The sequence below is a fragment of the Alligator mississippiensis genome, chromosome 7 (assembly GCF_030867095.1).
Source record: "Alligator mississippiensis isolate rAllMis1 chromosome 7, rAllMis1, whole genome shotgun sequence".
Taxonomy (NCBI): Eukaryota; Metazoa; Chordata; order Crocodylia; family Alligatoridae; genus Alligator; species Alligator mississippiensis.
In genome coordinates, this window is record NC_081830.1 from 33,148,192 (window position 1) to 33,163,447 (window position 15,256).

The following is a 15,256-nucleotide window of genomic DNA, read 5'->3' on the forward strand; positions in this document are numbered from 1 at the left end:
AATAACTGCTTCTGGACACGTAGAGAATGACAAAGACAACTACAGGGTCTCTTTATGGCTCAGGCGTTCTTACCCTGTCACTTCAGGCTCTTTTCCAGCTCTGGGAGACTAGAGGCAGAAATAATAGAACTGATGTCTCTGTTTTAACAGGCTGGTTCTGTAGGGGATTTCAGACAGCCTGCTCAGCTTTGCATGAAAACAAGCAGGGAAAAAATGAGGTCACAGGGGTGGGGTCAGGACCTTTGGAACAGAACCCGATAGTTAGAAGACAGAGTGGCAGGCAACTATGGGCCAAACTCTGGTCTGCTATACAGGGCCCAAAAATGAGCTTTGTACAGAGAACCTTCACATTGCTGGAGGTGAGAGGCCCTTGCTCTAGCCTGACTCTAGCGGAGAAAGGACACAGGAGTCAAGTTGCTGGGCTGAAGCCTGCACAATGGAACAATAGAATATGCAGGCCCTGACCCAAACTTAACTACTGCTGGGGAGAGAGGTACAGAGGAGCAGAGTTCCAGGGAAGACAATGACCCCAGACTGCTGTTCAGGCCTTGTGCTGGTCTCTAATCCTATCAGGATTTAGAATTGGGCACCATTTGTTAAAAAAACAGCAGGGGCAACTATGTGGTATTTTGTCTACTGTGTTTCTGTGTGTCCCTGCTTGCAACTTTGTTAAATCAGCCCCTCATTACTTAAAGAGTAGCATCCTTTGCCCTGTCTAGAAGAAAGCAAAGTATAGCTGGATCCTCTTCCCTCTTCTCTTATGAAGATTGATATTGTGTGCGAAATACTCAGCCGAATGTTTTTTTTATTGAGCATTTAACAGTTCTAATGAGCTCTGCCTCTTCGTTAAAGAAAAGCCATCAGCTTCCCCGCTGAGCAAATACCCCAGAAACCCTTTATTTCCTTCTCACTGATACCATGGGTGTTTGCTTCTGCTCTCCTTGTAGGCTTTTCTCAGAGGCGGAGGAGACAAGGGGTGAGTGGTGGTGCAGAGCAGAGCTGAACTTTGAAGTACAGGAGAGAGCAGGTTGCCACCCAGAAGCTTCAACTTAGACCCAAATGCAACAACTATCTTTAGAGTCACTCTCAACAGACAAGAGGCCATTGGTTCTGAAACACAGAGTACAAAGCTTGACTAGAAAAAAAGGGAAGGGTGGAAATAAACTAATACTTTGACTCCAAGCTCTGAGAAATGCACTACAGATTTAATGATTATCATAGGACATGTCCATTTTGTAAACTAGATTTCATAAAAATAAACTTCACTGAGGGAAGCTGCTGTTGAAGTCTTCTCCCACTCCTGAAGGCATAGTATATGCCCTTGCTGGGATACTATCCGATAGGCCAATTACCGCAGCTAGATGGCTGCAGCCCAGCCTTGCTGTGACAGGTTTGTTCCAATATCGGCTTTAGTAGATAGTAGATATGGCGTTTCTTGCTGCTGGAAAGGCCCCCTCCCATTCTATTTCATTAGCACAAGTAGCAGCAGATACTAATCTCTCTTATTCCTCTTATATTGCTCACTTTTGCCTGAGGACTCCTAGCAAAGCCCTGAGCCAGCCACACATATTACAAACACAGCAGAGCCTGTTACGCAGGCTAAAAGTATTCAATACGACTACATCAGATGCTCTGAGTACAGGCACAACATGCACAGCCAAGGGGAATGTCATGCGGTTATGAGAACTTGTTTCTTCTTACAGTCAGTAGAATCCTAGCAAACCCACCCACAAGTAAAGTGCAGCAGGATACAGATTTCCCCTGTAGCCTGAAGTGCATGTAGGCAGCAGCAGGTGCTACTAGTCTGGTTCTGGTGCTGTGAACCCACCAAATGGCTACTCCAGAGAGTTCTGCAACAGGCACTATCGTTCTTCCTGCAGCTCCTTCTTCTGTAAGGCTTGGAGTCTCCTTCCCACCGTCTGGTGGACAATTTCCAGTCCCTCTGTGTCCAGTTCTTTCATGAGCAGCAGGATGGCGTTCAGGATGTTGTTCTGTTAAGACAGGACACATGTCACTTAATTCAATGATATCTGGTCTCGTGCCTCACATCAGGCTGGATTTCCAGAGAACGCTGGACTATGTTTCACTGTCTTCTAAATTCCTGCCTCCCCTTTTTCAGGTATATGAGATAGTGTCCTACTGCAGAGATTATTCCCCACAGCATCAGGATGCAGAGCATATTAGGGGGACAGCCCCAGCCAAACCCCTGGGGTGAGAGAGTAAGTACTTTGAAGGCTAAGGAGAGAAAGAGGTTAATCCATGGAACATAACTAGAATCCAGAACTAAAGTCCTCTGCATTTGCTGTTCCCTGAAAGCCACTGACTGGCTTCTATTTGCTGGTAACACTTTCAATGGATCTCTACAGGGAAGAGAAAATTTTGGCTAAACAAAGTTGGCTCCTATCTCTGCTCTTTTCCCTTAGGCAAATGTGGATGCGTGTTGAGGGGGGAGAAGGTGGCATTAGCAGGAATCTGAAAGGTGAAAGGTGCTGTGAAAAATGGAAGGGGCTGCTAAAATGTACTTGTTCCCTCCCCCACCATTGGTCCTCTAGGGAATACCTGTATTCCTAGAGTACTCAGCCTCCAACAGCCCTCGAGGTATCACATGAGAACCCTGCCCACTAAAATAAAAGTAATCGGAAAACATAAACAAACAAAAGGATGGATAGGGCTTGCTGGAGGGATGAAACAGGAAAAGACTAATCTTGAGTTCATTCCAATCCTCCTTGTTCATCAAGGTGATGGCAGTGAGCCCACACCACATTGGGAGGCCCATCCTGGCTGGATCCACAATGAGCAAGATTTAATTTCAAATAGTGTCATTGCCATCCACTGGCTATAGCTGGCAGGGTGAATTAAGGCCAAGTTTCCTACATAAAGGTGGACATTTATTATAATACAGGGCAGAAACAGATGTGTGATTGTGCAGTCACATCTGTCCTGACCCCTCTCTCTTATGGAAGGGGTTAAGTAACAAGCTTCTCAAGTGTGTGCACCCCTAGCACTGGTGACAGGTCATGCACAATCTCAACAGCATCTTTTCCGTCAATCCAACAGCCTGCAAGCTGCCTATCAGACTCATGGACCACACCCTGCCCCCCTCATCTGTGAGCTATGTTGAAGGCATCTGCATTCACCTGCATTCTCCCAACGATACCAAAATGCACTTTCCAGATCCAAAAGTAAAAAAAGGATTCCTTGTCTTTAAATCCAACCCAGAGTATTCGGTTGGCGCACACTACAAATAGGTGATGTGGTCTTTAAGCATACTCACCCTCTTCTTCCGGCTGCTGTCTGCTTCTCTTGGTGAAAAGGAGGAAAATTTATCTCTGGGGACAGGTTTCATGCCAAGCTGTTCTCGGATTTTACTAGGAAGGGGAAAAAAAAAGAGCACAACATAAGCAAGGACCAAGTGAGCATCGTGCCACAAGATGCCTCCCCCCAGCACCATCGGGATGACAGAATCCAACTCCTACAGCTAAAAAGAAAGCAAGAGGCTCCCTGGGACCACAGAAAGGCCAAAATTCTCCATTGCATGTTTGGGTAACAGGCAGCACACTTAAAAAGGACAAGTGACATGGACCTTCGTTTGCAATCCTATGATCCTATGTATCCTGAAACAGGTAGCTGCCTGTGGAAGGACTGAGTCTGTATGCAGGGAGCTGCTGTAAAGCTAGCAGAGCTTCACTGGGGACAATAGTGCTGCATGGGTTTGCATCCCCTGCAGACCTGGCCCACGGACCTTTGGGGCCAGGTGCTGGGAGGATCCCCTGACATCACATACAGGTTTAGCAACCTCCCAGAGCCAACAGTCTGCCCTCACTTGGTCTCCTCCAGACTGAAGTGCAAAAGTTCATTCTCCGTCTCTGTTGTGGATTCAGTAGCACTGGATTCACTTGACCCTGGGTAGCAGTTTTCTATGGTTTGTTTGGCCGGAGGCGCAGTGATCTCCTCGCCATCTACAAGGGCCTGAGACAGCTCTTCTTCCGTCACAGCTTCAAAGAAACAAACAAGAGCCAGTTACAGGGCTAGTCTGATGCTCTAGGCTAGGGGTTGGGAAGCTTTAAAAACAGCAGGCTCTCACTTGTAACCTAGACCCCAACCCCTAGGCTGTGATTCCCTCTGTAGTGCACCAGCTCTCCCCATTGTGACCCACTACTGAAGCCTCTCCTTACCCTCACCACCAAATGCCACTGATTCCCATTGCCAAAAGCAATGAGGAGCACCAAATTCAGAAGCAAAAGGGGAAGTGGCGACTGCAGTAGTCAGGTGAAAGAGCAGCCCCAGCACAGAGCAGGAAGGCTAGGGTGGCAGTGGGTGGCCTGGGCACTGCAAAGGAGATCCAGCAGCACATGGCACAGGGCAGGGAAAGCGCACCCATTGCCCATCCCACCTGCTGTATGCCAGATCCAGCCTGTGGGCTGTAGGCGACCAATGCTTGCTCCAGAGAACACAATCCCTATGGAACCCACTGGGAATGTATTACTGCAACAAGCAGACTACCATAAGACAGGAGTGCCTAACTTGCAGGTTGCCTGCCACAAGTGGCATAGGCAGCCTCTGTGGAATACAACAGACAGGGGAGGGGACAGACAGCACAGTGGCAGGTAGGGCAGGGAGCAGAAAACAGAGCAGCAGATTGAGCAAGGGAAGGGGATCCGAGTGGCACTTGGGGAGGATGTGAGGCTAGTTTGTGGCATGCCTGCCAAAGAGGTTGCCCCTCCCCCCTGCCATAAGGTATGCATGAGCAAGTGTGTACAGACCCCTTATACTGGAGTAGGGAGGAGAATATCTACAGCAGTCCAAGGCGTGCTGACAGCTTACTTTTCTTCTGCAGTATCCTTATGTGGGGAGAGGAGAAAGACCACTGGCAGCCTAAATAAAAATGGATGCCAGCAAGAGGGAGATCACCACTTTTTTTCCTAGCAGAAAGATGAACAGACAGAAGCCACTGCAAGCACAAGTGCTTGGTGAGAACAGAGAACTGTTCTGCCACAAACCAAGGAACAGGTCTTACTTTCTGCACCTGAGTGAGCAGATCCTGTCATAGCACCTGCATTTCGCCAGAGTAAATGCCAGTACAGTACAATCTAATTAGTGGTACAACATCTGCTCTGACAGCTACTGTATTTTGATAAATGTAGATAGTAATACTCACCTAATAATGGACAAAGGAACCCTGAATACACAGCTGCTGTGTGACAGGACAGCACAACAGCTAGGAGAGATGTTTAATTAAGTAACCAGGAATCAGCTGTTCTGTTTGAGGAAGTTCACTTCAAGTTTTCAGTAAACCCAAACATATTCCTTAAACTGAGTTTGAGCCAATGAGGTGCTCTTGCTGCCGAAAAGTAATAATAAAAAATAGCATACTGAGCTATATTAATAGGAGGGTCATTTGCAAATTGAGGGAACTGATTCTTTTGTTCTATTCGGCACAGGCAAGGCCTCATCTAGAGTGCTGTGTCTAGATTTGGGCCCCCTATGTCAGGAAGGTAAGGATAGACAAGAAAAAGAAAAAAAAAGTCAAGTGGACAGCAACAAAAATAATTAGAAGTCTGGGAAACAATGATTTACAAGGAAAGGCTGAAAGAACTGGGAATATGTAGTCTGGAGAAGAGAAGACTGAGATGGGTGGGGGGAAGAGGGGGATATGATACAAGTCTTCATATATCTGAAGCGTGGAGGATGCTGAAAGACTCTTCTCTGTGACTGCAGGGAACGGGACAAGGAGCAATGGTCTTAAAATTACATCAAGAGAAACACAGGTTGAGGATTAGAAGGAACTTTTTGACCCTGAGGGTGGTTAAGCACTGGAACAGGCTACCTAAAGAGGCTGTGGAATCTCCATCCTTGAAAGTTTAAGAACAGCTTAGACAAACAGTTGGCTGTAAGGGCTGATTCTGCCTTGAGCAGGAGGCTGAGAGCTCAGTGACCACCTGAGGTCCCTTTCTAGCCTGCTTTTCTGGGATTCTAAGACTCTCCTCATGGGTTGGCATACTTCAGACCCTAGTTTCATTCTGAAGCTTTCCTGCCACTGAGTCTATTCTAAGGGACCCACCTTGGTTATCAAGCTTCTGCAGGTTGGGGAGGTTGCGTAGCACTGTCATTCTGTAGCAGTGAGGGTCCGAGCCACAACAAGGATTCTCAGACAACCAAAGGACTCTTAGCCGGTGCAGATTTTTCAGGTAGAAGAGTTCAGTTAGGCTGGCAATGCTGTTCTTCCTCAGGTACAGCTCACTCAAATTCTGGCACTGACTTAACGGCTCCAGGTCAGAGATAGCGTTCACGCTGAACAGAGATGATGAATACCAGAAATGAGACCAGAAGCCTAAAATTTATGAACCATCAGCCACCTACCTGCCTTCCCCTCTCCCCCTCCACCAGTAACACAGAGGCAGAAACAGGACCCCTGCCATTCTGCAGTTCTTCCATCTCGCTCTCTGAATCATTTCAACAGCAGACACCTGAAGCCATTCCAAGGGTGCAGTGCACCTAGGTACCTTGTTGCCAAACACAAGTTGGTTACTACAACAGGTAATGAAATACAGTCTGGACCAGAGAAAAAGGCTTGTTGTGCCCTTTTTTTTTTTTGGCATTTTGGAGTGCCACCCTGCAGTCAGCCACCCGGAGCCAGATGCATATAGCTATGCAGGCCAGGCTGCTTAACTTTTGAACTCTCTGTTCCATCTCCCTGCCCTCAGAACTTCTCCCTTCCTCTTCCTCCAGTATCTTTAACATAAGCATTACCACCTACTTACTCACTCTTTCATTTGTGCTGAGCTACAGCCTCTGCCACCTGATTCAGAGGCCTGCGTGGGTTTCAAAGGCTCTCGCTGCCAGGGAACAGGTCAGTGGGAAGAAGGAAACATATTTTCCATGAAGGATTCACAGTCATTTTATTTGTTATTGCTCCCTGAGCTGTCACAGCAGGCTCCTCAAGCATCCACAGAACAAATCAAAGCTCACTGATAACCTGATAAAATTCTGTAACCCTCTGTGGGGCCAGTGGGCACAGGAGGGAATCCAGTGTCAAGAATGGAATGGGGTTTTGGGAGCAAGAATGGCAACACCCATTACACTCCACCTCTATAAACAGTAATTATTTCCCCTAAAATATGTTGTCCCCATACTTACTAAAAATCCAGGTTTAAGTATTACAGGGAAAGACATGGACAGTCTGGGTTGAAAATATATACACCCTGCATCTCTACCTTCACAGCACACTCACCAACATTCACAACACTGGATACTATGGTAGGGAGAGCCAGGTGTCATCACAAAGGTAGGAGAGAACTAAGTACCAAAGAAACAGTCCTAGGTAGTAGCCATCTACAGGATCCAGGACTTCCCCTTCCTACGCTGCTGAGCTGAGGCTGGAAGTTTGATACTCACCTGAATGTGATCACCTCAATGTTGGGCAGCTCTTTGCATATTGAAATCTAGACAGAAAAAAAAACCAACAAGCTGTATTTCTAGAGATGTCTGGCCATAAACAGGAATTTATAGTTCCAATAGCTACATCCTTTAACAAACCCATCAAAAACAACAGGAGAGCAAGTCTGCATTAATCTAACTTGTCACCCTAACCAAATACATGAAAGAAGGAACTTCCTGGCTTCACCCACATTTTTGATCACCGAGCACTGTGGTCAATAACAATTTCACTTTTGCCGGGTCATACTGGGAGACCAGATATTTATCCTGCCCAGGGCAGAGGCAGCTGTGCTCCCTCTCCCCACAGTGCTCACATTCACTAGTTCCCTACTGATGTTTACAAGACTCACTCTTCTCAAAACTCCTTTTCCAACCAAGAATAGGGGCTGGAGTCCCCAAGCCATCAACCACACACAGAAACAGAAGACTAGTGACCTTTGAAATGACACTAAGGAGTTTAAACTGTGTTCCTGAGAGCTCAGAATTAATTTGCAGACTGCCTTAATTTAGTACTTCTTCATTTTTAATGAAGAGTAAAGCCAGGATAAAAGTCCTTGGACTTCTGCAGCTTATAAAGTTCAGAAAAGTGTGATACCTAACACACACAAGAGTAGCAGGGCATAGGGCAGGTGCCCTTCTCCTGCAAATGTGGGGAAAAAGTCTGCTGTGCACAAAGACTGTGAATGGGAGCCAGCATAGGTTTAATATATGAAGTTTCACACCCCTTTCCCATAAACATCCAAAAACCACTGGGTTTCCAATCCTGTCATCTCATCTGGGGCCCATAAGGACACCTGGCTCTTCCCAGTTCCCAAATGAGACTTCAAAGCCCACACTAGCAGCTGGCAGCAACTTCCTATGTAGTGTGCTGATCCCTGCTGTGTGTCCCTTTTGGGCTCAGCAATGAATGAGGAATGAATGAGGGGGCCTAAAACTCAAGGACTGTGCCTTAAAGCGGGGGGAAAAAATAAAGGAACAAAGTGAGCAAATGCAGGAAGGATACTTACATCTGTGAGGCGGCTGCCCCTGAAAGAGAAGAAGATAAATCACTGTGAAAAGTGGCAAAGCAGAGAATTCAATTTTGAGGCATTTTCAATGAGGCCTTGCATAAAGTGAAAGAGATGACAAGCCAAGGCTGATGGTGAGCATGAACACCTTTTTAAAATCCACATTATTTAGAAAGCTACAGTTCTGGAGGGGCTTTCCTCTGGGGTAATAGGAAACCCCAGGCATCTGAGTCTGTCCTGTCCTCCCCCACAATTCTCAGCCCTTAGGAACTGTGCACCAGAATCTTTGCTTCTTGCAAATGACCTTCCATGATACAAGATTGAAAGCAAAACAATGCTTTCTACCAGGAGGCTGGAAATAAAAATATGGCAACTCCCCAAGTGGGACAGAGGGTTGTGTTGCTTCTACTCTCTTCTTTCTCAGTCCTATACTTTCCTAAGCCCTATGCTCCCTAAAACCCGTTCTTCCATGCACTCAGCAGCTACTCTCTCTCCCATTTTGAGCAAATCACAGCTGGGGAGGCAAACAAATACCTTCCAGATTCCTGAGAGAGTTCCGAGCCTTTACCAATACAGAAAGTCCAAAGCCCCGTCTGCTCTGACCTTACAGGTATGTTTTAACAGCTCCCTGTAAAGCATTTGATAGGACAGCTTGAGCAGCTGCTGTCGTTAGGACTGCGCCGTGAAAGAATATGTTCTAGGTTTGAACATGGCTTGGTTCTCTCCTGAATGTGCTTAAATTCACATTTGGGAGGCCTATATAGGAGGTACAAGTTCCCACCAACACAATAATACACGAGTAGTGCACAAACTCCATCAGGTGTGGTCATGGGTGAAGTAGTATTGGTCACATCAGGCTCCCTCAACTTGGATGATCAGTGAGTGCTCTATCAGGATACCAATGGCGATATTATACTACTATTCCTAACAACCTTGTTAGTTGTAATAGAGGCCACAGGCTCCGGATCTTAGTAACAAAGACTCTTCAGGGTTTATCATTCACAAACAGCAGCAGACACAAACATCATGCCCCATTCAGGCATGGCACTAGCCAGCCACCTGTTGAATGCAGCACCAGCATAAAATACAGCTCCTAGCTCAGCACAAAGAATTCATGGTTTCCAGGCAATCAAAATAACTATGTTTACAACATGCATCTCCTAATTCTCACCAATCACTAAATGTACTTATGCAATATCATTCACATCCAGTTTTTGCCAGACATTGCACCTGCTATTGCAACCTTCCCACCAGATAGAAAAGCCGGTTTACCAGGGTGTTTTGGTGTCTTGTGCCCATCTTATCCATTGTTTTCCACCCACTGACCTTCTGAGATGTCTAAAAGTTAATTCTCCTAACTTTCCCAACACTTCTGCTTAGGGCATACATGGTCTGCTCTCCAGTCACCAAGGTTCATAGCTAAGGCCCACTTTGGTTCATGCTGCTAACAGGCCTCTGTATAATTTCTATAGGCACTGAGAAGTGGCTGCACAAATCCATGCTCCAGCAAAGCCTACACACATTTCGCTGAGATCAAGTCTCTTCTTACATGTGGGATAATTTCACAAGGCCAAACAAATCAATATCAAACTCCAATACAGAAACCCAAGAAAGCCACACACAAACATTACAACTGCCTCTCTAAATATTTAGAGTTTCATCAGACATACGGACGTCAGGAAAACCTTAGGAAGGTCAAGTTTTCCATTAATGCTGACTCGGTCACATCATCAAAAGTAATGTTTCTGGATTCCTTTGTGGCTGTTATACTAGAAATGCAAATAAATGCATCAATCTCTACAAATGCAGTTTAGACACGTCAGAACAGCAGAAATAAACAGCAGACGTGAACTTATGTTCATTCCACTTGTAAGAATCACCTCTGAACTGCAGCGCTCGCTCACGTCACAATGTGCTTCCAGGGAAGTGCATGCATAAATTAACCATATGCACTCTTCCTGCGGTACACGATAGGATATCTTAGATCTGGAGGGGATTCTTAGGAATGGGTTATGCATGCAGCAAAGCCATTCATTTTTGCTATTTGTTGAATTTCAAGAAAAATAGAGAGAACTGCTCTCCCAGCTCACTTCCTTTTCTCAGCCTCACTTTTAATCCTATCAAGTTGCCAGGGCACAGATGATTTTTTAAATTACAAATTAGCAGTTCCCATTGCTGGCAGTAAACTGTTTCATTTCACATACCTGATCCTGGCTTTTGCTTGTGTGCAGCGGTATGCAACAGTTTCCCCGGACTGACTTACATGTACATTGATGAAAGGAATCTATGTATAGTTTATAAACTCTGGCTGACATAATGAGGTTATGATGAAGACTGCCTCTGTATACAAGACGCAACAGAAACATTTAACTTTAATGACTGTACTTTGAAAAACTGACATGCCAAGGAGGTTGCCTGAATCTGGGATAAACTACTTTTACCTGTCTGCAGGGAGGGGGCTTAAGACCTGGAAACTTCCCAAACAGGACAAGAGGAGATTAAAAAGTGAGACAGGCTGGAAACTTCAGGCTGGGGTTGGGGAAGATGAGCATGCTTTAATATGAAGAGCAATCTGAGATGGAAAGACTCCACGGTTCAGAGGACAAAGTCATGAGTTGCAGAAAAAGGATCCTGGACAAACCCAGGAAATCCAGGCCTAGACTAGGAAGGAAATCATGGCAGGAAAACAAATGCCTGGTTTATTATATTTTTGCCTATACTGTATTTTATGTGTGGTACTGAATGAAGAGTAGCAGGGCTCTGAAACAACCATCTGCTTATACCAACATTGAATGCCCCAAGAGGGCTCAAGAGCCCCTCAAGAGCACTCCTTTGACTGATGTTCTGGGAGAAATTGTACTAAAATTAGACAGAAAACTCAGGAGTCAGAGCTAAGCCCATGTACTTGCCTCACAGGTCCCAGCTTTCACACATGGGTTATAGCCAGAGGAGCTGCACCTCACAGTATACCCAGAAACCCCAAGCAGAACAAGTGTCAAAAGCCTGTTCAAACTCAAGAGGTTCAAAACACACTGATGCAACGATCTGGGACCCAAGACAAAAGTCTGGAGAATGAACACACAGGAGATGCTGGACCAGAGCTATGACACAAATTACATTTGAGACAGCCTAAGAAAATGGCTAAATTAACACTGCTACATAAAACCATTTAAAAACTTCTCTTTAAACAATTACATACTTAGGTGTAATACTGAAAAAATACTTGGATGAACACGAGTGTATTTACTGAATGTGTTTTAGTGCAGATAAATAAGAACATTAGTTTCTGTAGATATACGTACATCTTTAATCTGTAACACTGGGTACACTGAGAAATGAACTGCCAGAGTAGGACAATGACGTCATCCTGCACACAACACTAGCCACCCCACCCAGAAAAAAACCCAAAAAACCAAAAGCGCGCAGGTGTCATCTTCACAGGATGCATTTGTTTTGGCAAAAAACCTGAGAGCTGCTCTGAATCAAAACATGCAAGTCTATATACCCACTAAATAGATGCCAAATATATTGTTCTCTGGAATCACAGCAAAAATGCATGCGTGTCTGAGGCTGACAAATCAACGTTTCACTGCTCTGGGGAAACATAAGTGCATGGTGTTAGCTTGTTTAGCAGAAATGCATGTATCTCTTGGTTTGTTTTTAATGAACCATGCTGTAATATGCCTAAGAAAATTTTTATGTTCCAACCAAGAAGGCATGTTGTCAATGATACATTAAAGTTTGTAGCAACAAATGAAGGGAAGCCTGTTGCTTCTTGGAAACAGTGTCATAATACTGAACTAGACAAAGCCTTGGCTGGGATGATCTAGTTGGAGCTGGTCCTGCTTTGGGCAGGGGGCTGGACTAGATGTGACCTCCCGAGGTCCCTTCCAACCTTCATCACCAATGATTCTATGAATTGTGGCTTTACATCTCCCCTTATTAATATTGTTCCCATATATGTCTTAAGCAGCACCATGCTCCAGAGCCTGACTTACTCATGATGACGTTCTCTTGATTGTCGCAGCTAGTTCCAAGAAACCAGATGCAGAGAAGGGCACCGGGACAATGAGGAGAATGGAGTGCCTACTCTATGAGAGGAGACTAGAAAACCATGGCTTTGTTTAATCTAACAAAACAAAGGTTGACAGGGGCCACGAATATTGTCTATACATACTTTCCATGATAAACACCAGGTGGGAAAAGCTATTCAAGCTCAAGGACAATGCTGCCACAAAAATAAATGGGCACAAACTTGCTCAAATTTAGGGTAGAAATTAAGTTTCTAACTATTAGAGCAAAAATGCTCTGGGACCCCCTTCCAAGTGGCAGTAGCAGCAGCAACCCCCAACCCAAAAAACACCCCTCCTCCCCCACAAGCTCTAACATGTAGTTCATTCAGTTTATGAACACAATGGTATGATGTGGTGCCTGGGACAGCAGCAGCTCCATGACACAGGCCTATTTGATGCGCATTGGGAATGCAGGCCAGCCCCCACCCAGTAAAGCTGAACGCTCCCCTTAATATGGGGGCCGTAGGTGCACATCACACGACTACTGGGGACAACTAAGGAAGAAAATAGGGATGGTGGTGAAGGTCAAAGGTTTGGAGCGAGTGCACCACAGGAAGACTGGTGGCAGAGCACACTGGACACTGCCCGCTGGACCTTAGATGAGTCCAAGCAGCCAGCGAACACGGCCCAGTGAAACTGCCTGGAAATGGGAGCAGACCATGCACAAGGAACGGCCCCGCAGCCCCCAGGGGCCTGGTGGATGCAGGCCTATTTGATGCGTAAGGTTAACCTGGGCTTAACACCCACAGAGCAACCCTTACCCCCTGTTGTTTGAGGGAGCTACTGGGTAGCGTTAACTGAATTAGGGGACAACATAAAACGAGGCAGGGACCGGAGCCGGTACCTGGGCAGAGGCTCACGTGCAAGGTTACCATGGGCTCAGTGCCCAGACAGCACTGAGCCCCGGGGGGCTGGAGGGTGCCGGGCACTCCTCAGGCATGCAGCGCACAACACGGGTGACACCTCCCAGCCCTGCAGGCGCTGGTCGTTGCAGCTGGCAGCTTTGCTCTGACCTGTAGCCGCGGCTCGCACGGGCGCTGCCAGGCACACCTGCTCTTTGCTGGCTGCTGCGACCGGGCGCCAGGCAGCGCTCCTCACACCTAATCATGGCATCCCGCCTCCTGACCTTGCCTTAGGTCACAGCCGCAGGCAGGCGTGGGCAAGGCTGCTGAGGGGAGGGGAGGGGAGGAGCCCCGGCTGGCCCCGCCCCGGCACACCTGACGTCACAGCCCCTACTGGCTGTTGCTCTGCTGACGTCATGGCAGCGCCTCTTCTAAAAGGTGGCCCCGGTTTGCCCCGCCCCCCTAGGGCAGCGAATGGACGTCACACCTGGCGTCCCGGCGACGCTGTGACGCGCGCGGGTCACCTTGGCTGTCTTTCTGTGACGTCAAAGCGACGCCCACCCGCCGCTCACCAGCAGTTGAGCTTGCGGACGGCGTCCAGCTCGGCGGCCTTGGCTCGGGACAGCACCGCTTTGCGCGTCAGCTTCATGGCGGCTCCCGGGGCGGGGCTCAGCGCGGCCGCCATGGCAACGCCGCGCCGGCTTCCGGGGCGGGGCCTCGCGCTTCTCCCGCCAGAAGGCCCCGGTCACGGCGGCTGCAGAGGGACAAACCTCCTCACGCCGCTCTCATTGCGCCTTGGCTCTGCGGTGGCGGCTGCAAGTAGACGTGCGTGAAATACCACTACACACACACACGCAGTAGTAGTGTTTCATTTTAATCACAAAAAAGTGTGGTTTTGGGGTTACTTTTTTTGATCCGAAAATTATCAAGATCTGGGTCATCACATCACGTATGCCACGAGGCACCAAGACCAAGTGATGGGCCTCCCGGGTTTGGCAAAATGGCAGGCATTAAACCTGAAGTCATCCAGGACGTCGAGGGAAGGGTTATGACCCGGAGGAGAGGGTTTCACGGGGAGCTTGCGGTTTTGCTCCTTGCAGTCTTTGGGAGCCGTACTGACGATGCGCAGGTCCACCTGGAGCTGCAGCGCGACCGAAGGGGCTGGTTGGGTCCGCGCCAGGCTTTCGTTACACTTTTTCCTTGCAAAAAAAAAAGCAAGAGCCTTTTGGAATCGGCTCGTTCCCGTTGGCTGAAGCTGCGAAGCAGCAGCCTACAGGAGATGACTGGAAGTAACATCAAGCCAGTTTCTAGTCCACCTATTAGGCAATTTAAGTGCACATAGGGCGTGTCTACACATGGGCTTCAATGGGAAGTAGCCTGTTCTCATTAAAGCATCAGATCAAAAATAGTGCTAATGTGCATTTAGTTTACTGCACAAAAAGTTTCCACCTGTGGCTTCTGTGTGTCCATTGCTTCCACCTGGCCTGATCCTCCACCGCTTTCACTGTCCTTCACACTTGAGTATATTGCAACAACAATTTGCTTTCACTTTGCAAAGGCATAAACAGCTGCACCAGCCCAGGTCACCGCCTGGCATAAATGTGAGTAACTCCACTATAGTCAACACCCACAGGGAATCGGGATCTGATCCACAAGGGAAGGCAGTGCAAGATTAGGTCTCCTGTTCATCAGCTTCTCATCCAATACATGGGTGTAACAGCACTTGTGTTCTGGACGCTTGCATTGAGAAGGCAAGTGCTTTAATATGTGCACGGCACTTAGATAACATGACGATGCGAGCCACAAAAAGGCCTTTAATAAGTAAAACAGCTGGAGTGCAATGTATGGCACAGGAGTGTGGCCAAGGTCCCTGGATCATTGCCTGGATAGAGCATCT

General features: G+C 47.2%; 1 protein-coding gene across 2 annotated transcripts; it reads right to left on the reverse strand.

The window, feature by feature from the left end:
• Positions 1–1,184: 1,184 nt before the first annotated feature.
• On the reverse strand, positions 1,185–14,040 carry CFAP410 (cilia and flagella associated protein 410). 2 transcript variants are annotated; one of them, XM_006272036.4, is made up of 7 exons: positions 13,932–14,040; positions 8,445–8,463; positions 7,396–7,442; positions 6,062–6,291; positions 3,824–3,995; positions 3,275–3,368; positions 1,185–1,991 (listed from the first exon to the last, which is right to left on the reverse strand). In XM_006272036.4, exons 1-7 carry the CDS (start codon positions 14,006–14,008, stop codon positions 1,863–1,865), a joined length of 768 nt encoding a protein of 255 aa, XP_006272098.1. In that variant the 5' UTR covers positions 14,009–14,040; the 3' UTR covers positions 1,185–1,862. The 2 variants fall into 2 exon arrangements, with proteins under 2 accessions (XP_006272098.1, XP_059586774.1); XM_059730791.1 differs by lacking the exon at positions 13,932–14,040 and adding an exon at positions 13,531–13,641.
• Between the last annotated feature and the right edge of the window lie 1,216 nt (positions 14,041–15,256).